The 27034-nt window shown below is 51.4% G+C and overlaps 7 protein-coding genes across 7 annotated transcripts; 3 read left to right on the top strand and 4 right to left on the bottom strand.

Annotated features, from left to right (window-relative positions):
- Positions 1–79: 79 nt before the first annotated feature.
- Positions 80–610, bottom strand: N7533_003901 (Tetratricopeptide-like helical; the record flags this gene model as incomplete). The annotated part of the gene is made up of 1 exon (XM_057100551.1): positions 80–610. One exon carries the CDS (start codon positions 608–610, stop codon positions 80–82), a length of 531 nt encoding a protein of 176 aa, XP_056960181.1.
- Positions 611–653: 43 nt separating this feature from the next.
- Positions 654–2427, bottom strand: N7533_003900 (anaphase promoting complex subunit CDC16; the record flags this gene model as incomplete). The annotated part of the gene is made up of 2 exons (XM_057100550.1): positions 654–2272; positions 2331–2427. The coding sequence occupies 2 exons, from the start codon at positions 2425–2427 to the stop codon at positions 654–656; spliced, it is 1716 nt and encodes a 571-aa protein (XP_056960180.1).
- Positions 2428–2956: 529 nt separating this feature from the next.
- On the top strand, positions 2957–3814 carry N7533_003899 (Saf4/Yju2 family protein; the record flags this gene model as incomplete). The annotated part of the gene is made up of 1 exon (XM_057100549.1): positions 2957–3814. One exon carries the CDS (start codon positions 2957–2959, stop codon positions 3812–3814), a length of 858 nt encoding a protein of 285 aa, XP_056960179.1.
- Positions 3815–4270: 456 nt separating this feature from the next.
- Positions 4271–16132, bottom strand: N7533_003898 (histone acetyltransferase TRA1; the record flags this gene model as incomplete). The annotated part of the gene is made up of 4 exons (XM_057100548.1): positions 4271–9021; positions 9071–15746; positions 15840–15997; positions 16081–16132. The coding sequence occupies 4 exons, from the start codon at positions 16130–16132 to the stop codon at positions 4271–4273; spliced, it is 11637 nt and encodes a 3878-aa protein (XP_056960178.1).
- Positions 16133–17382: 1250 nt separating this feature from the next.
- N7533_003897 (protein phosphatase 2A regulatory subunit RTS1) lies at positions 17383–20130 on the bottom strand (the record flags this gene model as incomplete). The annotated part of the gene is made up of 8 exons (XM_057100547.1): positions 17383–17562; positions 17722–18058; positions 18124–18251; positions 18313–18483; positions 18538–18891; positions 18954–19553; positions 19621–19968; positions 20107–20130. The coding sequence occupies 8 exons, from the start codon at positions 20128–20130 to the stop codon at positions 17383–17385; spliced, it is 2142 nt and encodes a 713-aa protein (XP_056960177.1).
- Positions 20131–21828: 1698 nt separating this feature from the next.
- On the top strand, positions 21829–23827 carry N7533_003896 (transcription factor TFIIIC subunit TFC1; the record flags this gene model as incomplete). The annotated part of the gene is made up of 5 exons (XM_057100546.1): positions 21829–21969; positions 22023–22338; positions 22396–22473; positions 22525–22633; positions 22687–23827. 5 exons carry the CDS (start codon positions 21829–21831, stop codon positions 23825–23827), a joined length of 1785 nt encoding a protein of 594 aa, XP_056960176.1.
- A 654-nt stretch (positions 23828–24481) lies between these two features.
- N7533_003895 (ribokinase) lies at positions 24482–25627 on the top strand (the record flags this gene model as incomplete). Its single annotated transcript, XM_057100545.1, has 1 exon — positions 24482–25627. The coding sequence occupies one exon, from the start codon at positions 24482–24484 to the stop codon at positions 25625–25627; it is 1146 nt and encodes a 381-aa protein (XP_056960175.1).
- Positions 25628–27034: the final 1407 nt, after the last annotated feature.

Genomic DNA, 27034 nt, shown 5'->3' with positions numbered 1-27034 from the left:
TCCCTCGACGCCGGCTGCAAAATGCTTCAATAAAAAAATCCATCCAGTCCTTTCTATCCCAGGTAGTTTTCAAACGCAATTATTGTCGGGATTGACTCCGACCAGATCTGACGCCACGACTGCGCGCTGGTGTGTCGTTGGTGTTCATCTCCGGAGTCATTGGTTCGGCTGGACGACGTTGACGACTGGGTCGAATCCGACCAAGAGCCCTGCGTAATAATCCGTCTGCCTCCTCGTCCAGCTCCATTTCGACATTTGCCTCCGCAGTGGCGTTCGTAGCAGCGGAGTCTGGTGTCGCGGCGTGTGTGACTTCGTCGGTCCACTCTTCTGTGTAGGTATCCGGGCGTGCACGCCGACGCGGTTCATCCATCCGATCTTTGCCTCGAATTCTGTTTGAATTTCGGTTGTTGGACATTCGTGACCCATCTTCCATGGCTCTACGGTCTTTCTGATGGCCTTCTGAGGCCCAAATTTCGAGTGCCCTGGAAAGAAGTGTGCCAGCGACTCCGGCGCCACCAGCAGCGTCACCACCGCCACTGGCGCCTAGGACACGGACGGCTTCGTGTAGTGCTGTCACAGCTTCCGTAGTCCGGCCAAGCTCAAGAAGCATTAAGCCACGCGACGTATGCAATGACCCAACCAGTCCACGATCTTCATAACCCCCCTACCCCCGATGCTGTGGCAACGGCCGCGGAGCCTCCTGCGCCACCACCCAAAAATGGAGAATAGCCCATGCTTGTTCCTCCACAACCAAGACGCAAGCACTCTTCGAATTCACGAAGGGCATCCGGAATACGACCCATGCGGCGTAGTGCATGGCCCAAGTTGGCACGAGTAGCAACCCAGGCACCAGGTTCACAATGAAGAGACCCGGCAAGCTTTAGAGCTTGCTGGAACAGCTCAATGGCGTTGGGTAGATTACCTTGGTGGTAATAGACAACACCAAGCTCATTCAGCACGAGAGGATCACCTCCAAGGGGGATAGATGGCGAGCTACCCGGAAGACCAGGAACATTGCTCACAGGAGAGCCTGTTGACATAGAATATGCAGCGCAAAGATATTCGTGGGCAAGTGACATATTATTTAGCGCGAGATGCTGCATTCCAAGGAAAAGTTGTGGGAGATGGCTGCCTTGGAAAAGTCGTGCAGCTGTACTATACGCAGCGATTGCCTGGTCATGCTCACCCTCCGCGGCAAAGGTATGTGCAAAACCAATCCAAGCAGGTGCGGAGTGAGGATCAAGTAAAGAGGCTTTGGAGAAGAATCTTCGGGCCTCAGCAATTTTTGAGACCGAGAGGTAGTAAACCCCGATGGCAAGGTAGGTATATGGCTCTTCTGGGGCATGATCTGCCAACATATGCGAGAGCAAGAAAAGAGCATTAGTAGCTCCAGTTTCATAAAGGCAGGCCAGGTGTAGCGGGTAAACTCCAGGGGAATGCCCAAGGTGGCTGTGGGCAGCCATGCTTGGGCTATTTGTGGTCGTTAATTCGTTAGATTGAGACGTAGACAGGATAGAGGATGTGAGTTCCAGGGCTTCTGCAAAGCGACACTGGGTAAAGAGAGCTTCGGCACGCGCAAGCAGGATATCTGGGTTTTCGGCGAGATTGTAATGTGTAGAGAGGGTCTCTGTCGCGTCGGATAAGATGTTTGGCGCAGAGTATTTGGAGAGACGGGTGGTGTAGAGCATTTTCGTGAAGTCGGCCGCCTCTTGGGCTACAGCGGGGTCAGGCGAGGAGACTGCGTCAAAGTCCAGTGATTCGAGAAATTCCAGTTCCTCGGCCGGTGACATGAGCGAGTTCTTCATTAACTGATCGAAGGCCTCGAAACATTGAACATCAATCCGCACCGCATCCTTGTAACAATCGCGGGCACGATCGAAAGCATTTTGTTTTGCAAAGCAAAGACCCCGTAGATAGCACATTGCCGCCTCGAATCTGACATTATTCGCGTCTTCTTTTTCTCGTTCTTCCGCTCTCTCGGCTCGTGATGTTGGGTGCTTGCCATTGCGCATTGTTACATGGCTTTGACCATTGAGATGTTGGATCTTACGTCGACTGTTGGTGTTTCGGACGAGATCGGTGGGATTGTGCTCACCCAGGATTGACAAGGCCTGGTCAAATTGGCTCTGTTTAATGTAGCAATGAGCTGCGAGGTAGCGGCAGGCGGTGCTTCGCGAGATGAGGTCTTTGCGGGATAAGAGGGCTAAGGCACGAGTGAAGTTATTGTTGGAGAAATGGACTTGTGCCAACCAAAAAGCATCCGAGTCACTATCTTTACGGCAAGTAGTCAGCATTCAACTCCATGATTCACGCGCGACAGGAGGGCATACTGGTGAGCGCAAGAACCTTGTCACCGATGTAGATGGCGGAATCATGCTGGCCGCGATTCAACGCGTCCTGTCTCCAGGAGCGCAAGTACCGTTCCATGACCACGGATCAGACGCGTCAACACCAGAATGAGCAAGATTCAAACAGGCGGCGGGCATGGACTCCAGCAATCCGCCTTCGGAGAATTTGACAATTGCGCGGTGCTGCTCGCATGAGCGGGTCGAACAGTGGACAAAACAAATGGCCCGTGCACGGAGACCGCCACAACAACGAGGTTGAGAAGCTGTGTGGACTGATGAAAGATTGGATTGGAACGACAAAGACTTCAAATCCACGATTGAAACACTTGGAAGAAGACGACGGCCAATTCTTTTGACTTGTGCCAGCCCATCGACGCTGCCTTTCGTCCCAGTGTCAATACACGTGATCCATATCATGTGATGATAAGCAATGTGGATTTGGAGGCGGTGTGGCTCTGCAGTATTTAGAGTATTTTAATTGGTTGAACTCCTTCTTCCCCACTTCTTCCTCTCATCGAACCGCGAAGGCACCTCATCGGGCAACTTTCATCTCACCCAGCTTCGCTCTCTTCGCTCTTCCCACCAGCTCAGGAACCCAAACCGCCAAAATGTCTGAGCGAAAAGTCTTGACCAAATACTACCCGCCAGATTTCGATCCCAGTGCGATCGGGCGCACACCCAAGCACTTGCGCAAGCAGGGCCCAAAAGTCATCACCGTCCGATTGATGGCACCTTTCCCTATGAAATGCACCAACTGTGGCGAATATATCTACCGAGGACGCAAATTCAACGCCCGCAAACAAACCCTCGAAGAGAAATACCTCAATATCCCTATCTACCGGTTCTTCATCCGTTGTACGCGATGCAGTGGAGAGATCACCTTCCGAACCGATCCAAAGAACATGGACTACGAATGCGAAAAGGGTGCCAAGCGAAACTTCGAGCCATGGCGCGATTCCAAGTCCGGCAAATACAATGAAACTGAGGAGGAAACCCTCGACCGGCTCGAGCGCGAAGAGAATGCCGAACATGAACAACAAGAACGTGATAAGATGGCCGAGTTGGAAGAGAAAATGCATGATTCGAAGCGGGAGATGGCGATTGCGGATGCGCTGGACGAAATCCGTACTCGAAATGCACGCATTGCACGAAATGAAGGCAAGGATGACGAGGCGGCTCTTGATTCTATTCATGAACAGGTCGACGAGTCACTTCTGCAAGCTGAAAGGGAGGATGAAGAGGCTGCGCGCAAGGCGTTCATGACTGCCAATGGGGAGAGGATTAAGCGCATTGTTGAGGAGGAGGAAGAGGATCCCGTTCCGACCGCAGCTCCGGTATCAGCACAATCTAAGCCCGCCGCGTCGATCTCGATGCCCCCGCCTTCATCAACATCTTTTAGCAGAGTGAAGAAGACTAAGAAGAGCGGCAATCTTTTGGGTATCAAAAAGAAGCCCTCACTGGTTTAAGATCTTGGAATACATGTTCTATTGGCGCCGGCGTCTGGAAATTTGGATGGCAGCAATAGCTTTATTTTCATTGGCATCCCACTTCAAGAATTTACGAATCAACTACTAGTACATCATACACCTCATCTACAGTATACACATGGCAAATGATTTTGAAAAAAAAAATTGAATGGTTCGAAATACATTAAGAAGCTATTCTTCCAGGTAAGAAAACAAATAACAGAAGTCATACAAGAAGATGTAAAACGGTATCACAAAGATCACCCTGGTAAGAGGGGTCCTCACCAATGCGCCACGCTCAAAAGCAAGTAAATAGCCATAGTAACCACCCGTTTGGTAGCAAGCAAAGTAATGACAACAAATCAACAACCAGAAGCAAAAATGCACCACCTGAATGCTGAGCAACAAATCATAAAAAAATCAAGCAGAAAGAAACCAACCCTTTCTTCTTTCCCTTTAGAGATATGGCATCCACAAAGCATCGCAAGAGGCCAAGTGCTGGGGATTGACAGCCCGGGAGATCAAATCGATCGTTGTCTGGTTGGCGGGCAAGTTGCCCTCTGGCGGGCTGGCCAAGCTGACGGCACGGTTGACGATGATCTCGCTGTTGTTATAGACCAGATCACGCAACTGTGGCACAGCCAACTGACCACGGTGCTGGGCAGTAGCCCAGAACATCATCTCATCACGCACAAATACGCTCAGTTGTTGCTCGAGCTCGTGGCGTGGTTCCGTCAAGCAGCGCGCGATGGCCATCATGGCACAGGCAAACAGGCCCTCCGTAGCAATAGGGCCCAGCAGAGTCTGGATGTTGGGGGTGAATCGGAAGGGAACCTGCTCTGGGTTGAAGAAGATAGCCTTCGCCGGGTTGATCGTTGGGATCAACTCGGCTCCCCAAATATCACCTGTAGACCGCGATACTAGTATCTTGTTGGGGTAACGGTTGCCAATGTGCATCACATAGGTCATGAAAGCGACCGCAGCGTACTGGTACGCGAACTGTCGTCTGAAGAGCCAGAAATCGGCAAAGTTGGGATACGTTTTCTGGAAGTACTCTAGCACCACATTGCTAGGAACCCATTTCTCTTGAATGGCAGTCAAGATCTCAGTCCGAAGCACCTGTTGTTGGTCGGCCGTGCGCTGTCGGGAGCTGTCAGTAATGCGTGGTAGAGAAGACTCAATCGCAGAGAAACTTACATTTTGCTTTGTTTCTGCCAGAGACCGCATGCGCTCCATTGTGAAGAGCACTGGCTCATCCTTGTTGATACCAACCTGTCTGCAGTGATCCTCATAGATACCTTGCATAGAGATGTATGACGAATCGTCGCGAACCAGGCGGATGTGAGGGGCCAGAGGCACCATCAACGGCAGGTGGAAGTAAAGGTTGCGACGTCGGCTCTCTTTACGCTTCGCCAACAGCCCGTTGAAAATACGGAACAGTTGAAGAATACGTTCTTCACGACGGCAGTGGCGCGCGGCAGGATGCTGGACAGCAAAAGCGTGGATACTACCATCGTGGCCACGGATCTTGAGACGGCGGTGGCAGACTCCAATGCCACGAACCAGATCCACATCGGGCAGGAAGCGATCAATGCGAACAAAGTCCTGGTTCTTGTCCTTATGCAGCAGATACTGTCCAGGAATCTCAACTTCGTCAAACTTGAGAAATCTGAACTCGCTCAGGTGCGGGGAGTATCCCTCAAGAGACCCGTGCTGGGCTCGACGATCCAGCTTCTCCTCAAACTTATCGCGCCAGCGACGAAGCTTCTGGATGTACTCGTGCATCGTGGGTTTCTTAGTCACAAAGTCCGCCTCGAAAGATTTGCGGATGTGTGCCGGCAGAATTGTCTCGGCGAACCTAGTGATGTTGGCTTCTGTGGCCGCGGGAAGCTTGGTGTCCTGTGCATAAGACTGAGGCATACGACCCACGTAGGCGAGACCATCGTTCAAGAGAGCAACGATAAGCCTGTAAGCATCCTCGTCGGGAGGACACTTGAAGTTCTTGTGGATCTGGTCGACCATGGTCTCCATAGAAAGAGCAAGCAACGGGAAGGCGGTCTTGAGGCCGGACATGATTTCGTCTGAGTATTCCCATGGCTTCTTGAGCGGCTCCTTCTCTGTTGACTCCGTGGAAACCGCTTGGTTTGGCTGCTGTTGGACTCCCTGACCTGGAACTTGGAGATGGCCTTGCTGACCTGGAGTCTGTCCTTGGTTTTGCGAGACGGGTGTTTGACCAGCTTGACCTTGGCCTGGACTTTGGGCTTGACCTTGAAGCGGCGAAGCTTGGACAGGCTGGGCAGGGGACTGGTTAGGGGCTTGCTGGTTCTGATTCAGCGCAGGAGACTGAGTTGGCGGCAAGTTGCTATTCTGACCAGCTGGGGAAGCACTAGGAGGCACGCTAGTCGGAGGCTTCTGGGCTGGAGATGCTTCACCGGCAGCAGGAGGTTTGGTACTGGGCGAGGAGCTAGCCTGTTGCTGCTGCCTGGCACGATTCAGCTTCTCCTGCTTCTGGTCATGCTGCTTCTTGATGCTAAGCATGTCCTCCCGGTTCGTACGGAGGAGGAAGAAGAGAGCCTGGGGGAACAACTTGGCGATCTTGACCAAGACAGCCTTGCAAAGACGAGCCTCGCGATGAGACAAGCTGGTAAGGAGCTGAGGAATGAAGGTAATCCAGTACCAGACAGGAGTATCGCCCTTGAAGTTTTCGAAGGCACTAGCGATCTGGCCCTCCTCATTGTCCAAACTGAGCAGCCATAAGATGCGGCTCAGCAGCTTGCGGGACTTCGCGCTCTTGTATAGACCAGCAGCCTCTAGGTAGCAGCTGACTGCGTTGCTAGCCAGCTCATAATCGGAGGAGTCTGCCTTGAATCGTTGGTCACTGTACTGTCCCCACTCAGACCAGGCCTTGGCAAGACGGAGATCGTAGTAAAGAGCCACGCCAAATGCTTCGTTCGCCTCGTTGACATGATCGAGCTTGGCTAAAAACATTCCCTTCAGAGTGTAGAACTCGGCCTTCTGCTGGGGGCCGAAGTAGTTCAGATTGGTATTGTTAATAACATCCAAACCGCTGTTGAGTTCCTTCGGGTTCTGGTAGTGACACTTGGCTTGTTCGCGCAGCTTGAGGAATGCTTCTTGGATCTCGATGTTCGGCAGGGTGTAGATTCGGCTCAGCTGGTTGATGCAGACCTCGGGCATTTGATGCTTACGTGCGACGTGAGCGAAGCGGTTGATGATCCAAGCCGTCTCGTGATAACCGCGGTAGGCGTAAGAGTTGCTGGCCACATTGTTGGTCTGTGGTGGAAGTAGGCTGAGATAGGTGCCGTTAATAAGCTGGAAGATATGCTGGCGCCAGGTAACAAGGTCCTGCCAGGTATTGATATCATCCCACAGATTCGGCAGACGATCCCGCCATGTTCCAAGGAGAAGTTTGAGTTCAGCTGACTTGGTATCGAGGTTGCGCTCATTAGTCTGAGCCAAGCTACCGCAGATGTGGCTGGCATCATGCAATTCAACCAGCAGCTGGAAGTGTTGCAAGATGGGAATGTGAGCGTTGGTGATACGCTTCGGCAGTTGCAGCCATTTGCGGATGGAGAGCTGAATCGACTCGTCACAAACGCTATTGAAGTCCTGCATATTCTCTTTCTTGACATGGTATTGTAGCAAAGCCATGAATGCCTGGAAGAAGGTTCGCCTGGGAGTCGGGGCGTCTGATACAGACTTGATTAGAGACTCCAGTTGCTCTCTGTTGCCTTCGCTCTGCCAGTTCTCGATGTTACGCCAAGCAGACTCAAGGAGAAGGTCGTTCAAGTTCTCATGCTTAGCAAAATCACTCAAGATCTCCCATTGTTGGAGCTTCTGGGCACAAATAAGCCAATGATCTTCCCAGACAAAATATTCACCCTGTGAGAATGGCATAGCTCCAGAGCGAGCCTTGATCTGCGCATTCTCATAGAGCTGTTGCGATTTGTCCCACATCCCCTGCTGCTCATAGGACAGAGCCGCGTTGGTTTCAACGAATCGGCAGCGGCGTCGCCATGTACCATAAAAGAAATCATCTTCCTGGAGACCGGCATAGACTTCGACCAGGGCATCAAGGTTACTTTCGCGGACAGTGGAGGTGTCGATGATGGGATTGATGGCACTCTCCTCGAGGTATGTGGCAGCGACATACCAGGCATCGTAGGTACGGCTGAGGTATTTCATAACATGAGGAGGGACCTTGAAACGAGGACGAGCCCGCACAACGCCCTCAAGGAGGGCTTGCACGACGTTTGGTCGTTTGTCCAATTGTCTCTGATGGTACTCTCGGGTGAGCAATGTGACCATGCCCTTTTCGAGGTCGATGCGATCTTCCTTTGACAAGGTTGACCAGAAAATCGGGAATAGTGTGGTCCACAACTTGTACGAAACATTGGGGTCGGTGTGTTGAAGCTGTGTGAGAGGTTCGATCAAGTCCCGAACTCGAACGTCTCCAATATCAGACATGAAGCGCTTACGCTCCACGACAAAGTTCTCGAGCTTATTATCGACCATGATGTCTGGTTTCCTTTCATCCTTATCGCCACCCGCAAAGAGGAATGATAGGGGTGATAGCGTGAAATCGTCGGAATGAAGGCGGGCGGTTGTATTCATGTCCACGCAGCCGAGAATCAAGTGCGATGCCTGGGCCAGCCAGAAGGAATCGGCAAGGGTATCCCAGTTTTGGCAGGTGAGAACATAGCTCAAACGCGAACTAGCAAGGCGCGTCAAACTCTTGTCGAAGATACCCATGAATCGATTGCGCATCTCGACATCTTGAGCTCTTGTACCAATCAAGAATGCGTGCTCGAGGCGAACAGTCAACTCGGTGCGAGTGATCTTTTGATCCTCGTAGATGCGAATCACCAAGTCAAGGAACTTCTTCAGCATCGTTTGATCGGGTCTGGTTTCAAACAGCAGCATCTTGTGAAGAACCGCTGTCTTTTCCTTCAAAGTGGGCCAAGATTCGGTTGAGTGGAAAATCCAGGACTCGGCCATGCCCAGAACCTTGCTGCAAAGCTTGATATTCTGCGAACGCTCCACTATCGAAGCGAGGACACTGAGGAACGGGCGACGCTGATCGCCAAGATGGGACATCCGGACTGAGATCAATTCAATTGTCTTGAAAATGAGATCAACACCCAATTCGGCTTCTTGTTGATCTGGAACTCCCTCAGCCGGCTTGGGCGCTTGTCCATTCGGGGGGAGTTTGCCCATTCTGAGTACCACTCTGCGCACCATTCTGGGTGGTAGACGCTGCAACATGCTCCTTGGCCAACTTTTGGGAGAATGCCTTCATGACAGCAGGGATATGAGTGTCGATCTCAGCGGGCTTGATCTTCGAAAGCGTCCACAGTGTGTTCAGACTCGACACGTAGTTGCTTGCTGAGAGGGTCTCGGTGGCGATTGCGGAGAGGTAGGTTCCGAATTCTGAGGGTGTGCTTTCGGTATCCATGGCATCCTCTTCATCGGGTTGGTCATCGGGAATGGCCTCAAGAACATAGCGCACTGGAGGTGGCAACTTGGGAGAAATATCCATTTCATCCTCCAGGCCATGCAAGCAATCTTGAATTTCCGGGTTGTCAGACTTCAATGGCTTCTCGAGGAGCTTCTGAATGCTTGTGAGACGAGCTGTGATCCACTCGTTGGGCTTCGCTGCAATAAGTACGCGCAACACCTGCAGGGCATTGACCATGACCGTGATGTGCTTGTCATCAGGCTTGTCGGCTTTCTCCCCAGTTAGAATTGGTTCGGTCACCTTCTGGTAGAGATCGATGTCAAGATCGCCCCAGTACTTAGGAGAGAGGAGATTCCTGAGAAGACCGATGGCTTTGTTGACCATGTCACCCGTGGGTACGGGCATGACTGGCTTCGAGGAAGGTAGCGTGCGGATGTGGGCAGCTGGTACCTGGAAGCGCTCAGGAATGGTTGTAATGAAGGTGATGAGATATTTTATAAGAGCCCCACGAAGCTCAGGCGGCACTGTGTAATCCGCCTTGGTAGCAGGAGGTCCCAAAGATGGTGATTGGGACGCTCCATCGGCCTCTTCAAGCTTGCGCTTTTTCGTGTTCGGCGATTCAGTAACACCATTGGGTACAGCCGCATGGGTCTCTGCAGCTTGCGCAGTCTTCTCCTCCCAGTGCCAGATTAAGCCAATAAGATTCAATGCGAGCTTTTTGCTATCATTCGAGGTATTTGGCGGACCCGCAATCTTGATCAATGAGGGAACGATGAGAGGGATGAAATGCTCGCGCGATTCATAGAACAAATCCGGCTGCCGAACCAAGAACTGGAAAATGCTCATTACCTGTTGCAGGTTGGCAGTCTCCTCTGACAGAATGCGGCGGGGCCATTTAGCCCAAATGGGGTAGCGAGCCTCTGCGCCCTGGTTGCTGGCTGTGCGTGTTGGAAGGACCGGTGCTAAGACATCAAGGGCCTGGGTGACAAGGGCCCGGCCCTCGTTCTGATGGGCTCTGAGCAGAGCGACGTAGACTTGAATGACGATCTTGTAAGGCGTCTCGTAATGCGCTATGAAGTAGCTGATAAGGACGTATGCACCGTACTTATTGATGATGTCCTCAAGACGAATGTAATTCCAGGCGAACTTGATGATGTCCTTGCGGGACTCTTGGACGGTCTGCGAGTGATATTTGATCAACAAGGCAGACAGTTGAAGCAACTCCATTCGCGAATGGTCAACGCCAGCCTGGCTTGATTCGTCACATACATCGGACAATTGTGGCTTCCACAGGCGGCTTTGGATCGATTCAGTCATGCTCTTGTCCATCAACCTGGGGGCACTGGGTGGGCTGTTCCACGAAGCTTGAACATCCATTGCGAAAATTGGATTAACCAGGTGGCGGAAAGCATAGGTCTTGGTCTTCTGAGAGCAGGCCCGTTGACCGTATAGGTCGAGACAGCGCATAATGACTGAGCGACGGTAATCGATTGACTCGTTGGTGATGATGTGGCGAAAGATGAATTTAGGAAGTGCCAGTGTGCGCTTAAGTTCGTCCGCGGAAAGACCGTCGATGACTTCAAATAGGAAATCAAGGTCATGAGAAGCTTCTCCGAGATAAACTGTGAAGACATCCATCAACTGATCTTCGGCCTGCTCGACTCTCAGACGTTCATCAGGGGGCAAGCTATCACCCCGAAGTTTCCGCTCTAGCTCTCTCCCAGAGGTCAATAGCTTGGCTCTTAAGTCAGCGTTTGAGACCAGCCAATTCTTGGTAGAGGCATGGAGAGAGACAGAGTGCGCAACATAGATACCATTGATGGCAGCAGTGTTTTTGCCATCAGTTGCCTCGGGTGCGAAAGCGTTTGAGGTGAATCCGTCAGTGTCAGCGACGACCGCATTGCGCAAAGCCTCACTCTCCGGGTCGGCCAGGATTTGTCCGAAGAAACGTCCGAAGCGCTCGTCCTTGAACCGTGCAAGAAAGAAGGCAAGGCTCTCCTTCGGGTAGCGGTTGAGATACTTGACAAGGGGCTTGCGGAAGGGGCTGTGTGAGGTGCGTCGCAGCTTTTGCTCAAGATCAAGTACTTTGTTGACCAGATGTTCCATGAAAGATGTGGCGGCGGGTGGGAGGAGGTGGAAGATATTAAAGATCGCAGCCACAATCTTCATGGCAGGGTTCTGTTCAACAAGGCTAAAAGAGACCTTCTGGAGCACACCATCGTCTGCAATAACCTTCATATGATCAAGTAGACGTGCCCCAATCTCCACCTTGAAGTAATTGGTCAAGAGTGTCAAAAGACGGGCGAGTCCGTCAAGACCAGCAACGCTCAGACGTTTCGGATCCTGAAGATTCATGAGAATAGGACGCAGGCCGTTCTGCAATAGGTCCTTTGGCAGCTTGTTAGTCTGGGTAAGGACATCCTTAAGGCCGGCATTAGCGGCTTCGATGACTTCAGGGGAGCGAGAGTATAGCGACTTGAAGAAGACAGAAATAATGCGTGCACGGCTGGTATTGTTTGGAGTGTTGGCAAACTCCTGGAAAGTCATGGCCATGGACAAAAGGCGGAGGCAAGCGACACGTAGGTTCACGATCATCTCGGCATTCTTGAACTCGTTTGGCTTTGAAGCAAGCGACTCATCATCGGCATCGGCAAGTGCGAGAGACTCCAGCATCAATCGGTTGAGGGGCTCATTAAACGTCACGATTTCATTGTGCAGGCTCAAGCAGTAGGTGATGGCATCGATAAAACCAATCTGCGTGGGGAAAGGCAGGGCGCGGAGAGGCTTGTTGAAAATTGACTGCAGAAGACGGTCCCTGACCGGGTGAATGAGCTCATGGACCTCACAGCCCAGCTCCTCTGCAAGAGTGGTGAAGCAACGACGACAAGTCTCGCGGACGTGCTTGTTCATATGGCCAAGTTCAAAGACGAAGAAGCCACAGAGGGCGACAACGCGGCTCTTCTCGTTCTTAACGTCATCTTTAGGGATGAGCTTACCGCCGCGTCGGAGGATCAAGGTCAATGTATCTTGGGCTTGAATGCGTGTAGCGGCAGGAAGATCAGGCGGTGTGTCCTTAATCACATAGATGAGAGCACGAGCGAAGTCGATGTGGCGCTCATAAAGCCAGGAATCACCGAGATCTAACTTAGTGGCCAGTAGTTGGATACCTAAGCTTCCACCAGCTTTGGTAAACCACTCCTCGCTAAAGCAGCTGTGGCAGAACACACGACCTAAGTGCTGGAAGAATGGAAGCTTGGCTGCTTTCTCAGAGGAGCCGAAGATGATGACCGCCGCTTCCTTAACAACCACCATGGCCTGTTCAGCTGCTTCTCGAACGTGAACATTGTCCGACGAGAGCGTCTCAACAATGACTTCGGCGAGAACTCGTGAGTCGAGATAAACAGGACCTTCTCCGTTGGCTACGTCGAATGACTTGCGGCTGTGGCGGGCTTGAGAGAGAGCACGGCCAACCTCGAGGACCGTAATGTGCTTGCAAACATCTGCCACAAAAGCCTTCGCAGACGTCTCGAGCTCTGGGATAGTTGTAGCGAAGATGCAGGCCTTGATGAGCTTCTTCACAGTGGCTTCCTGCGCCACCTTCTTCGGAATGGAAGCCGACCTCTCCGATTTCTCGAGAATGTCAACCATGGCATTAACCTTTCCATCCACAAGGTCGTTCGCATGAAGTCTGATGAGAGACGCCAAGTCATCAGGCAGATTTTCAAATCCAATTTGAAGCTTGAGGTGCGAACTAAGCATGCGGTAGGCTTGTTGCTTGTAGTAAATGTCAGAGCCCTTGGACGAGGTGGATTTTGGGGCTTCCATCAGTTTCCCAATGGCCAGATCAATGCCGGTATCCACAGGGAAGGGACGCTTCTCCCCTGGGCCAATTAGCCGGATATCGAAACTGGGGTTGTCATCGGAGTATTGCTGGAAGTTCAGCTCTGGTGGGTGGTTCAAGAACTTGCGATTGCGACCGCCAAGCTTTCCGAGGATTCTCATAGTGGTGTGGGCGTGGAAGTGGTTGTAAGGATGAGGGCGAAGGTGATCCCAGAGCGCGGTCATCAGCTCATCCATGATCGGGGCCATGATCGGATCAAGATAATCGGCGGTTAAGTTGTCCACGCAAAGTTCAAGGGTGCGAAGGCCTTGACCAACAAGGTCAGAATCGGCACGCAAAGCAACAACAATAGGGCGCATGAGGTAGCTGAGATGAGGCAGAAGATGGCTCAGCCGGGCAGGTACGGTCAAAGTGAGTTCAACATAGAGGTCACGCTCTTGGGGCTTGCGAGCAGCGAGTAGGAGATTGTTGAAGGTCTCGAGGAGCATCTCAAGCAAAGGGAGGATTTCCTTGTATAATAGCTCAAATCGGCCACCACCAATGCTGCGGAAGAGAGAACGCAGAAGGAGGAAGTAGTTCATAGGCTCCTCGGCAGTAACTGACAACTCAATACACTTGGTGACAATCTTTGTGACATGTGGGTGGAGAACTTGTTCATTCTGCACAGAAAAGAGCGTCACGGCCATGAAGGAGAGTTTGAACATTCTCAGAAGGATCTTCGCTTTGGTCATGTCTGACGTTCCAACCTCATGGATGCGTTCCATAAGATACTGAAGGACCATTCCGGAAAAAGCTGGTGAGGTGGCTTCGCTGGCGAGGAAGAATTGTGGAAGGTGGAGAAGCGCGCCATGCTCAAACATCAGCTCGTGAAGATAGGGAATTTCAGAGTGGAAGACTTCATGGAAAGTTGCTGTGTCAATGCAATGGAAGACAGTACCGAAGCTCTCTAGAAGTTCCTTCTCTTCGCGGGACATGGGTGCCGTATATTGACTGGCGAGGAAATCGAACGGCGAGGAGTAGGTGGCCTCCGGTGGAGATTGATCTACGCCGTAATAGCGGAAAACACGAGCACCCTCATGGAAGAGCTTCTTGATAACATGGACCTCTTCGGCATTATACCCATAAGAAACCTCAGACCAATTAATGGGAACGCTGTTAGGGTCAATCTGGATATCGTCCGGGTTGCAATTCTTGAGCTGGTGGAAGATGTTCTTGAGCCCATTGATGAGGTTTCTGAAGAGGAAGATATTGTCCGAAACGGGATCACTTCCACGGTCACGCGGGCTAGAAGTCTTGATTGGCGAAGCAGAGAATATGTCTATTTCGTCCCAATCAGGAGGGTGGTCCTTCTCAGCAATATAGGAGTCATTTGAAGGCTCAGTCTCTTTCCGAGATTCCTTGAAGACCTTTGATACCTTGACAGCGTTGTTGAATTGATGATTCATCGAGGCGAATTTGTCACCAATGGCATCCAGTATCATGATGAGAAAGTAGCGAGCCTCTCGCTTATCCTCGAGCTTGGATATCTTCTCTGCCATGTTCAATAGCAGCTTGGCACTCATCGTTTGGAAACTGGTACCGGGAAAGTCGTCATGGAGGTTTTTGGTGTATACCTCGACGGTTCGACGAATCTGATCGCGGCTGAGATGGTCACGAACATGGTGGATGAGATCGGCAAGCATGCTGTACGCTAAAGGCCTCATGGTCTCATATACTGTCAGTCCGTCACCAATCAATGTTCGCTCATCCAGAAGCTCATCAATTTTCTCGAGGAAGATCTTGCGATAGTTGAAATTGATGATGTGTCGGATCGCGACAAGAAGTTCCTTTCGAGCGCCAGACTTTTCACGTGGGCAGTCCTGGAGGAGCCGAACAACCACAGACGGGAGAGTAGGAAGGAAATCTTGAAGTTGATGGGCATATAGGCGAAGGAGATAGGCCAGGAAGCTCATGGTCTTAACCTGAGCTGTGATGAATTCTCCAAATGCTGCTCTGTTCTTGATTTCCTTGCAAACGCCAGTGAATATCGTCCCCTGGGCTGCTGCATCAGCATGCGCCTTCTCTTGCGGCTTCGCCTGCAGGAGCAGGATCGTCTTGATAAGGGGTACAAAAAGCTTGACGTTCTGTGCGACTGAAGCGCGGTGGGTCTGGAAGATCGAAACGACGATGATAGGGCATTCAGCAAGTACTTTGAACGACTGCATTCCCTTCAAAAGAACATTGCTGGATTGTTGCTCGGGGCCCAGGTCTGAAACTGATGTGGCAGGCGAGCTCGGTCGAGGTGACTGGAAGTTCTGTGAGCTCGCATTCGGAGTCGAAGGCATCCCGGAGGGGGTCGCTTGGTTCGGGGTGTCGAAGGTATCTCGAACGACTTGCTCCATGGTCTGGAACATTTCTTGAATGAGCTCCAAGAAAGGTTGCACCCGTGCCGCGGTGGCCTTTGCTTGGTTACGTTCCAGATCCATGATAGTCTTCATGCACAGAACTGCATTGTCCTCATTCTCGATACGCGCGAGTTCCATCAACAAATCAACCATTTCCACGGCGTAAGGTTCGACATCGGAAGGGGACATTGGTAGTCGGTGAATCGTCTCGAGGATACAGTTCCGGAGTTTCTAGATGGCATTAGATACTTCGAGGTCCAGATCTTGAATATGGGCGACGGGAAGTGATCATAACATCGAATCCCGTCGGCTTGTCGATCTCACCTGCTCATAGGACATGCTCAAGAAGACCGGATCGCCCTTCAAGATAGCCTTGAAGACTGGCCAAAGCTTGGCCAGAAAGATGGGATAGTTTGCGCCCGCGCATAATGGTTCTATGCTGTCTCGCAACTCGGTTGCGACATTCGCTCGTACTTTGATGTCTATAACAATGAAGCAAAGGTCAATCAATACTGAGCATATGTAACTCAACCGATGGTATTTTATCCGTCGCTTTCGAACATACCAAGCTTTTCATCCCCCAGCTTGTTGAAATAGACATCGATCGTGCGCTCCATCGCTGATGCTGGTCGGGCCCCTCAAAGGGCCAATCAAGGGAAGACGACTACAATCACGGCCAGGCCCAGTGGCCGGCTGATAGAATGATGATAACAACCAGCCTTGCGCAAGAATTGTTGGGTCAAAATCGGGGTGGCATGTGCTGGGTCGAAGGGTGGTCGAAGCTCTGCGGACTTGCTGCAATTACCGAAAAGATCGATTGCGGATAGGAAAGCGAGATAGTAATTCGTTAAGTCGTTTAATGGCGGTCAAAATCAGTCTGAAAGAATGAAGGTGGACGGTAGTGAATGAAATTGAAGAGCCCCAGCGGGGTGGAGGGTGTGGAGGGACTAGAGAAAGTAGGGTTGGAGATTGAAGCGCGCGAGACCTGGCCCATCCAGAAAGCCTTCGCGAAGGAACGCGGAGGGTGGGCGGCCAGCGTCGCTGAATTCGCTTATGTAATTACGGGCTAGTCCGTTTTGGGGGTCGCGGATAGTGTTGATCCGCTCCGGTCACGCGCGCTTGGCAAGCGATTAAACGCGCGGGACCAGGGCCAGGGCCAGGGACAAGGCACGAGGCCAGGACTCGTTGTATAGAAATTGTGACCAATCTTAAGGTCGAATTTTCTGATCATCTAACACTACTACTATTGACTACATAGTGATCTACATGGCGCAAGTCTCATTGAACCCACTACTAGTATGTATATACGTTCTAATCTTTACATCTAGTGGTTACATAGCTGCCAGCGCGAAATCGTAGAACAGCATGGATCGAGGCTGAAAATAAAAGACAAGATAAAATGTCCCAAGGCGAGTTCATGTCTCAGTACTTGTCTAAAAGAAAAAAAATCTGGCAACACATAGAAAGCCACCGACACCGACGGTCGGTAGATGGAAACGCCATTCGCACCCATTTTCCATACCCGAACACGGTTCTAAGACGGAGTCCAACTCAGAGATCCGCTCAGTGAGCACCGGCTCAAAACGAGCCGGCCACAGAAAGGGAAATATCAGAAAAGCCATGTACACACAAAAGATGAAAAGGGAGATAGGGAGAAAGAAAAAGTGGGGAAAGTAAAGCAGGATGGCATAGAAAATAGGGAACCTTGGAAAGCTAAAAAGGGGATCACACAATTCGGGTAGATCGAAAGTTCAAGAAGGAAAAGAAACGTTTGTTGCAGGCCCGAATTCGCTATGCCATGATTGCAGAAAATCAAGGGGAAGGTCACATGTCCATTAACTGCCCCGTTACCTCGTGGAGGGGGCCATTATTTGGTCGAATTGCTTCGATGCAGGATCTGTACATTGGTTGCGCTGGTACCGCTGCCGACTGAGCGTCGTCGCGGGCGGATTTCACTGCCGCTGCCGCTTCGTCGTCTCCGGGTACCGCGAATGGAGCCACGGCGTCGAGTCTGGAGCAAAACGGACGTTTCCACGTTAGAATCACGCTGGCTGTACATGGAGGGAGGGTTTCTTAGTAAAAAAACGAATACAAGGGATGACGGCGTTGAAAAGGGGAACATAAAAAAGTAAAGAAAAGGATCCGCATGGGAATGCATAGATCTGAGTAGTCTTGAAAGAACATCTCAGAGATGCACGGAACTCACCGACGTAGGGGTTCCCTCTCGTGCAGGGCGGTCCTTTGGCGCTTCTGTTTCCTCCTGGATTTTAAGGGTGTTAAGCCGCTTCTGGCTCTCGTGAGTCATTGCTTCCACCTCATCAATCGGCTCGGGGACATCGAGAACTGGAGCAGGTGGAGGTGGTGCCCCGTTCTTCCGCATGGTCGCTTGTTGTTCGATCAGATCCCAGCGGTCCAGGCGCGACTTCTCTCGCTGGTCAGCGTTGTTCTGGTGTTCGGTGTACTCATGCGAGCACTCGTCGAAGAGCTGCGGGTTGATCTCCATGAACATTTTCATGGCGTTGTATACCATGCTGTGGATAGTACTGTGACAAATTCAACAGTCAGTGACGGGGTTCAAGGAGTAGGTGATCATAGATGATAGACAAACCGGTTCCAGTGGCCCTTGGAGTTCTCGTAGAGCGGGGCGAACATAATGGGAAGAATGGTTTCCACATTGTCGCTTACGAGGTTGCAGAAATACTCGTTGTTCCAGAAATACAAAGCACGTTCGGCAACCTGTTTAGTGTAAAGTGGCATTAGTAGGCGAAGCAAGCTGTGAGGTATCGATGATACGAACCTGGAAGTGGGGGCTGGCCACAGACTTGGCGAGCTGGTTGAATAGAGGCTCTTGGACTTTAGCGAACTCGGCAGGATCCATGACCTCAAATATGTCTTCGACTTCGTTGAGGTACATAACCTCCTTAGTGCTGTTGGTCTTTGGCCAGTAGCGTAAAAGTCCAAGAACCACCTAAATACAGATGTTAGTGGATTCGGTATTTGACCAGGCGTGTTTGTCACATACATCTTCAGTCAGGGTCGAATCCTTTTCCAAAAACTGGACGATACAATAGGCCAGTTGGGGGTGATACATGCTCAAGCTCTTCACCTTGTGCATGGGGAGTAGAACGCGAGTCAAGAAGAGCTTATGTTCCTCCTTGAGAGGCAGGGCGAAGCCGTTGATGATAGAGCCCAGAATCTCCAACAGCTCGGCGATTCCGTTGTGTCTTTCCGTCTCGTACATGAACTGGAAGAAAACGTTGTTGATTGAGCGTCGGATATAGGACCGCAGGTTCAAGAATTTCCCATAAATACGGTGTAGGGTAGTCTTGAGGAAATCACGTTCCCGAGGATCCTCAGAATCGAATAGATCCAGCAGCTATAAAAATCATTAGCCATGTCATACTCTAGCGTGCCAAAGGGACTAGAGCGAATTCATACCTGGAGCACGAATTGATGATCGATATACGCCTTGGCGATATTCGTATTGAAATCTTGGCTTTCAATGAAGCGCAAGAAGAACTCATAGACAACTTGGATATGAGGCCACGCCACTTCTAACACGGGTTCATCTTCCTCTGGGTCAAACGCCTCGCCCTGGGGGGTCATGGGAGGCGGGATCGGTCGAAACAGGTTCTTGGCGAACATTTCCACCACCCGAGGGTACATGGGCTCTGTGATCACGGAACGGTTATTGGCAACATAATCTAAGAGTTCGTGAAGAGCCAGCCTTTTGATTTCTTTGGACTTCATGTCGGCTGTCGGGTCGTTGAAGTCGAAGATGATGTTGCACTGGTCAATCTTCTGCATGAATAGATCCTGGCGGCGGTTGGGCGGCACTTCGTGGAAACCCGCCAACTTCTCTAGTTCTCTCTGACGTTGATCAGAAATGTCGAACCGCGATGAGTGCTGGCGCTTGGGGGTCCTGATTCCTTCCGACATATCCTTGGGGGTGGTCTGGAGGCGATCGAAAACATGGGATTTGCGAGGAGGCGCCAGGTCTCCGGGCATTGTCTCGGCAGCACCGGGCGGAGGGACGTGCTAGAAGTGGGCGAGGCGGTTAGTTCGGGCTACTCAGCATGACAGGATCAAGAAGCTCTTGACTTACCGTGCTAGGGCTGATGATCACACTTGGCGCCATTGGCTGACCCTGTCTCGTTGGAGTCCCGGGGCCATTGTTTGCAGGCTGGCCCGCATTTCCCGCACCTTGAGATATATAACTTTGAGCGGGTGCACCGGCGCCTCCGGACGGGGTTCCAGCCGGGGAGGAGGCATTGTCTGGGGACTTGCCTCGTGTATCATTCAAGGAGGTTGTAGACGAGGTAGGGGTGCCTTGGCTGGGGGATGTCGACTGTTGTGATTGGGAGATGCCGAGGGACGCCTGGCCCTGGGACGAGGTGGTTTCTTTCTTCTTAGAGGACTTGTTGGCATCCTTTGCCCTCGACAACTGCTCGTGCTACCCCATTTCAAATAAAATTAGTTACAGGTGATCATTGGAGCGGGAGAGTCTGAAGGATTCAAAGATCACCCCGAGTGGGGGATGATGAGGGGGGTTGGAGGAGACGGTGAGCCTTCGGATAGGCACAAAACATACCACTCTCTGTCTGAAACCCTTCATTTTCACGCCGTTATCAAATACCTCATGTAATCCGGCTCGTTGTTCGTTGCAAGTGCAGCCCGGCGCTGCACTTTAGCCAGGGCGACTTGGGAGAGCGGCAACTGAAAAGGCCGCTCAAGAAAGCCACGAGGGGGAGGGGAGGAGGGGCGGGTTATTTGGATCAGTCTAGTAAGAGAGAATCATGAGTATTTGGAAGGGCCGGTGGTAATAGAATTGCCGGGAAGATTGGGATGTCGAATCTGAGCTATCGACATGCGAACATTCAAAGGGGGCGGGTGAGGTTCGAATGGCAGTGCTAGGTACAGAACACGGGTATGTAGCAGCACGCGCACGGGGCATGAGGCTTCAATGTTGGGGAGAAAGGGACGGCAAAGATGAGGCGACAACGAGAGAGAGCGACACGTACCTCTCTGACCTGAAATGGGACAATTGACGATCGGAGTGCAAAGAAGACCAAGGAGCGCAGAGGTCGGTCTCAGGACGGGGGTACTTGATCCGCTCAGAAGGATCTCCGTGTCGCTTAGTGGCAGGCTGGGAGCGGGGGGTTCAAGAGCGTCAGTGCCACCCGATTGCAAGCCACGATCAGAACCGAATTCAGGGAATGGCAGGTCTGACAAGAGTCTGGGGGAAAGGTAGGGATCTTGAAATAACGACGTTGGCGGGTGGTGAAGGAGAAGGGTGTGGGTGAGGCAAAGCGGGTTCTCCTGTGTTGGCTGTGATGGTGATGGGAGGGGGGGTCCAGGTCCAATACTTGGGACTACGAACCCGCCAATGTGCATGGAGTAATTTCTACCGTCTTATCGCTGGGCGCATCTGCCATAGGGATCCCCCTGCAAATAGGATAATGAGTCAAATCTACGTGTTTTTCTACCAGTGAATGTCTCTCCATCTATAAGGGCCCCCATCCAGCTGTCTTGTGTATGCTTTGCCTTCTTTCGTGCTTATGTCATCTCTCATCACGTGTTTCTATACTTAGTGGGCAGAAATGAACATTCCAAGGTTTATAATGGCAACTTTGTAATTACCTATTACTAATACCTACCTAGATAGGTATTCCAAGGATACTAGTACTATGAGAGGTAGATGTAGGTGAAGCTGCCATGGTTATTGGTGCCCACCTGGGCAGGTGGAACTTGAAAAATGAGTTAGCCCCAGGCTGGAGCCCTTAAGATATATATGAATGTAGCAGCGCCCACATCATGATCCGAATCTCAATGAGAACGTTGAAACTTCCTTGAAACTGCCAGTGGAGGCTTAGAATATTGACGGAATAATAATAATTTTCTCTAAACATACTTTCTTCTCATCAACCGAAATTTTAACTCATATTAGAACAATAATAGTTGTAGTTCAAGTTGTATCGCCCGTACCCGTGACGACCTGGGAAATCCTTAGTCATCATATCCGATACGCTTCGTGGAATGCGAAGACCAGCGTCGCCTTGGGAATTCGAGATCTCGATAGAGGCAGAGTGAGACAAGTGGGCAGACATATGCTCCAAACACCTACCACATACCGCTGACTGGACTGCAACTTTGGAATCTTAAGACCACACTCGCTGCGCCTGCTCTATAAGATCCACGACTCATCTTTTCACCAAGCCCCCACCCCTCGACCTGCGAGTAATCGTTGTTGAAGAGCATATATTCCATTTTCCAAGGCCCCAATACCACGAGAGACGAAACTGCAGCTCTCGTCATGGACGGACACCGTGACTCCAGAACAGCGCCCTTCTATGCAATTCCGCCCCGGCGCCTTATTAGTGTTGAACACCCTGCCGTTGTCCGAAACCTCGACCGGGCAGTGGATACATTACAAGGCAATGCAGGAATCGATGAAGTGAGAGAATCCGCAGCACTTATTTAGCTACTACCCCATGCTGATCAGACTAGATCTTGAACCCACCACTGAAGGCGACCGATGCTCCAATCCAGTTGTTTTTGCGGCCGGACGATCCCCTCTCCCGGCCATTGAAATCAACGAACACTGCTTCCAACAATGTACTACTCAAAGTGACCGTCCCCAAGAGGACAGGTCGTAAGCGCAAGAGAGGCTCGAATGAGCCCTTTCAGGATGCCCCGGTGGAGACCATCGCGGAATCAGTCCCACGGCCAACAGCAAAGAATCTGCTGCGCAGTCTTCGCGATAATGAGTCCAAGTACCAGATCAAGCCTATTGGTAAAGTTGAGCGGACTCATGTATTTCGAGGTACGTTTTGATCATCTTATCTATTTTCCCGGCACATAACTGATATGACTTGATCAGGCATGCCGGATTTCGTGTATTCGACCGTGAACAGCTCTTTCACGAATAAGTTCCGCGAAACCATCCTACCATATGATTGTAAGTCACTTCTTTCCCACTCCGACGAGAACAAGGACTAACAGTGCACAGTGGCCAAGCTCAAGCAATTTGATATCGACATGGGCAAAGGCGCTCTTAAAAATACAGATATTATCCCTCCGCCTTCATTCAGCCACGGAGACGTGCCATTCACATACTAGTAAGCTTTTGTACCAAATGATAGTAAGACATACCACTAACACCAACCCTCAGCTACCGTCAAAACCCAACAGTCAAGCACGCCATCGGCAAATCAGGCGACATAACAACAATCAACACCCAACAGGCGTCAAAAATCCGCACATTCCTCGTCCCCGGCGACATCGCCATCGTCCCCTCAGAACCCCAAGAAAGCCTAACTCCCCTCCAAAAACTCGACCCATCGCTCCGCAATACCGTCGAAGCAATCAAACTCCTCTTCGAAGAACAACCAGCCTGGACCCGCCGCGCTCTACGAAACCGCCTCGCAACCGACGAACACCGCACAAATCTCCGCTGGGCAGTGCCGTATGTTGGATACATTTTCCGCTCGGGACCGTGGCGAGACGCTATCATGAAATTGGGCGTTGATCCGCGCACATCACCCGACTTCCGCCACTATCAGACCTTCATGTTTCGGCTTCTTCCGCGTGAACCTGATACGGCGCGTGATGGGGGCAGGAGACATAATATCAGTCGGACTGATTTGGACGAGGATCCGAATTCGCATATCTTTACGGGAAAGTTGCCTCTGCCGCTTGATGGAAAGATCTGGATGGTTAGGGATATTGAAGATCCGTTGATTAGGTCCGTTTTGTACAAGGATGAAGAAGAAGGCGGCTCTGCGACGACGGATGGGGTGCCCTTTCTGCGGGAGACTTGTGATATTATGAGTGATGGGTGGTATGGGAATGGGACGCTGGGTAAGGCGAAGACTATCATGCGGGCGAAGATTGGTTCGTTGATTGCGAATCAATTGCCGGAGGAGGGTGAGTTTGAGCGGATTTTGGAGTTTCCGGACCATGCGGAGACGGAAGCCGATCTTGTGCATTTCATGTTTGATTCTGCTACTTCGACCAAGAGGGATGATATGTTAGCGACGGAGATTCGGGCTGCTATTAAGGGTGCGCCGGTGTGGAGGGAGAGACTGGAGAAGGAGAAGCGGGATGGGAGGAAGAAGAAGGGGAAAGGGAAGGAGGTGGAGGTGGAGGCGGAGATTCAACAGGATGAAGAGCAGAGTGAAGGTGAAGAGGAAGAGATGGAGCGAGTGGAGATGTTGGAGGAGGAGGTTGCTGCTGCTATTGCTGCGAGGGATGAAGCGGAGGGTGAAGATGATGAAGCTGAAGAGGAGGAAGACGAGGATGAGGCCAATTAAGGCCAAATATTACTCATAGTTGAATACATACTACGGTGGAGCTGCCTGTGAAATGCTAGGCTATAACTTGAAATTCTTTCCAATCATTGCGCCGAATTTGGCGTGCAGCTCGATGATTCTGTGTTGAAACGAGAAGCAGTAGTATTAGGGCTTCGTTTGCATTGTTCAGTTGCGACGCTCTATAGCCGCAATCGACCCAGTGTTTAAGCTTCTGATAAGGTAACTTGAGGCTGAATATTCAGGGCACTGAGTAACTAACCGATAGCTTACAGAGTATTACTAGTACGATAACGTTCATATCTCCAACCCTAGCTCTCAACGCTACTTAGTACTGACAGAAACCCTGGGAGGCTAATGGGATCGTGTGGATCTCCCGCTCCACATCCGGCTAAATTGCAGTTTTGCCCCGCGCTCTCGACGTCACTTAACACTCCCCTTCTCGTCCTTGAAAATAGCCAACAGCGCAAAAATCACCAAGGCGACTGAATTTGGCTTTCTGGGAATTGCGGTTTCTTTCTCTCGAGCTGAATACATGTTATCCACGTCCACGGAGAGCACCAATTGACTACTTCTCTCCACAACCACACCACAAACCCCCGGCTTCCCGACTTAACACAGCTTCAAAGCCAGATCCAGACATCTCTTACCCCAGCCATGGCTCCTCTCATTCGCGTCATTGGCTCCCTCAATGCCGACATGGTATCTGTCACTTCCCGATTCCCCGACCCAGGCGAGACGATCACCTCCTCCTCGTACTTCACCAGCGCCGGCGGAAAAGGCGCCAATCAAGCCGTCGCATGCGGGCGAATGTCACGATCCCAACCTTCCTCCAAGGGCCTGAATACCAAAAGCGATGTCCTCGTCGAAATGGTCGGGGCCGTCGGGGCACTAGACGGCCACTTCTCGGCGCTCCTGAAACCAACGCTGGAGAAATCTGGCGTCGACCCGTCACGCGTACGAGTCATTGAGAACGCATACACCGGCGTAGCAGTCATCATCGTCGACTCATCGGCCGGCGGCGAGAACAGAATCCTCTTCTCCCCCGGCGCAAACTACGACGGCATGCAGCCGATTCCAGAAGTGCTGGGAACTGCTCTGTCGGCACCCGTGCCCGATGTGATTGTCATGCAGGGCGAGATCCCCGTCCAGACGGTAATTGGGATCCTACGCGAGATCGCCGAATACAAATCCAAGAGTCGAGCTGCTGGCAAGCGCGGCATTGAGTGTGGTCCCGACGTCATGCTTAATCCTGCGCCGGCACCACCAGGCGGTCTACCTGAGGACGTCTACGCAGCAGTGGATCACTTGATTCTGAACGAGACAGAGGCTGAGCTCATGACTCCGCCGATGGATCAATTGTTGCGCGTTGTTCCTGATGCGGAGAGTCTGGATGGCAAGGAGCAGGTTGCGCGGTACTTCCACAAGCTGGGTGTCACTTATCTTCTCATTACGCTCGGTTCCAAGGGAGTCTGGTATAGTTCTATGGATGGCGGGTCGACCGGTCCCAGCGACGGCGTGCGACGCTTCACCAATGAGCTCCCTGCGGCCCCGGTGTCTCAGGTTCTCGATACGACGGCGGCGGGTGACACATTTGTCGGAGCATATGCGGTGAAGGTGGCGCGGTGGCGGGAACAGCGTCGTGTTGAGAGCAAGGCGGGTCAAGACGTCACGGATGCTGAGAAGCCGCATCGGTATAAGGAATTCATGGACGAGGCGATGCGGCTTGCAGCACGTGCGTCGGCGCGTGCGGTTGAGCGTCAGGGAGCAATGGATAGCATTCCATTTGAGAATGAGGTTTGAGGAGCTTGTGAGTGATAGACTATGGCGTTATGTACAACATTATCTTATTGGGATAGAGTGCGGTAGCCTCTGAAATGAGACTGGTGCTTAGTGATCCGTTATTACTTGCTTTTACGCCCCTGAAATAGATTAAGGATTTGAAGTGTATCCCCCAGTCACAGGGTGAATCTTGGTCCTTTCTCGTGGAGAATGCAGGTGACTTCCATCCCTACCGCCCAGGGAGAAAAGGCGAAGAGGAGCAGACAACCCTTCACGATATTAAAAAAGATTAAGGCTTTGCGTGGCAGGAGAATGTCTCTTTTCTATTATCCGGCGAGAAAATCAACCCTGGAGTGGTTTTGCGTTTAGGGGATTGAATAGATTATCTTGGGTCCGGTGGCTGAGGTATGTATCAAGGGGTTGATCAAAAGCCATTATGAGCAATTATTACCTCCATATTGGCTATAACTCTTCGTGGCGACATACTAATTGATAGTCCGACACGTGAATAATTCGAAGAGATTGTTGAATTCAAAATAGGTCGGAAAGGAAAAGGGTGTTCCATGCCAGATAATAGTAGATGGTAACTAACGAGATACTACTAGTAGTTAGTCTTAGATCTCTGCTACATATGGAGTATCTAGGTACGTACCGAGCAGAAGAACTGAACTTCCAGACCCCAATCTGCACAACTTCGAGAGGATCTTGTGACTGAACATGAATCTAAAAATACAAATTATGAAAGTGAAAAGGGGGTCTCATGCTTATCCACCCACGGCGTGGAGGACAGCTGAAGCAGACTCGCCCTCTTGCAGGGTCGGAATGCAACAAAGTCCAAGCCCCAACTTACGAGCACGAGCGCGAACATGAGCGCGAATGCAGAGCCCACAAGATCATCGGATCGTCCTAAAGGACAGGCTTCGACAGCCCGTGGCAAATACGACCTACATGTTCAGCGCTTGGATGCTGGAAGACAGTCTCATCTCCAGCCATAGGATTCTTATGATGCGCGCATCGATGCGCTCACGATGGAGAACCTGGAACCAAAATGCACGTTCATCTGCAGTTTCATCAAACCTCTCATCATCTAAAACCCCAAACCACCTGGGAGATTGGAGATGGGGGCGGGATGTGCTGGCAGGTTTCAGGGGATGAGGTGAGCGCGTCCAGAAGGGAGGGGTTGGACGCGATGGTCAGGTTGAAGACGTGCAGATATGCGTGCAGCGTGTCGCGCGTTCAAAAGTATTCGGTACTCTCTCACGGCGGGGCGTTCCTCGTGGGCTCGTGTACTCCGTACTCCATACTCTATGGGTGTACGGACTAGGAAAGTTGAGTATCATCGCGTGAACTCGGTATGATTGTATGTAAAGGGTAACCCTAACCGTATCCTATAGTACGACGCGTCGCAACCACGCTGATGATCTACCA

Source organism: Penicillium manginii, assembly GCF_028828005.1.
Source record: "Penicillium manginii strain IBT 31320 chromosome Unknown utg000004l:1.0-7231830.0:1.0-7236170.0, whole genome shotgun sequence".
Taxonomy (NCBI): domain Eukaryota; kingdom Fungi; phylum Ascomycota; class Eurotiomycetes; order Eurotiales; family Aspergillaceae; genus Penicillium; species Penicillium manginii.
Note: the sequence above shows the minus strand (reverse complement) of the source record. Positions and strands in the feature narration are given on the sequence as shown.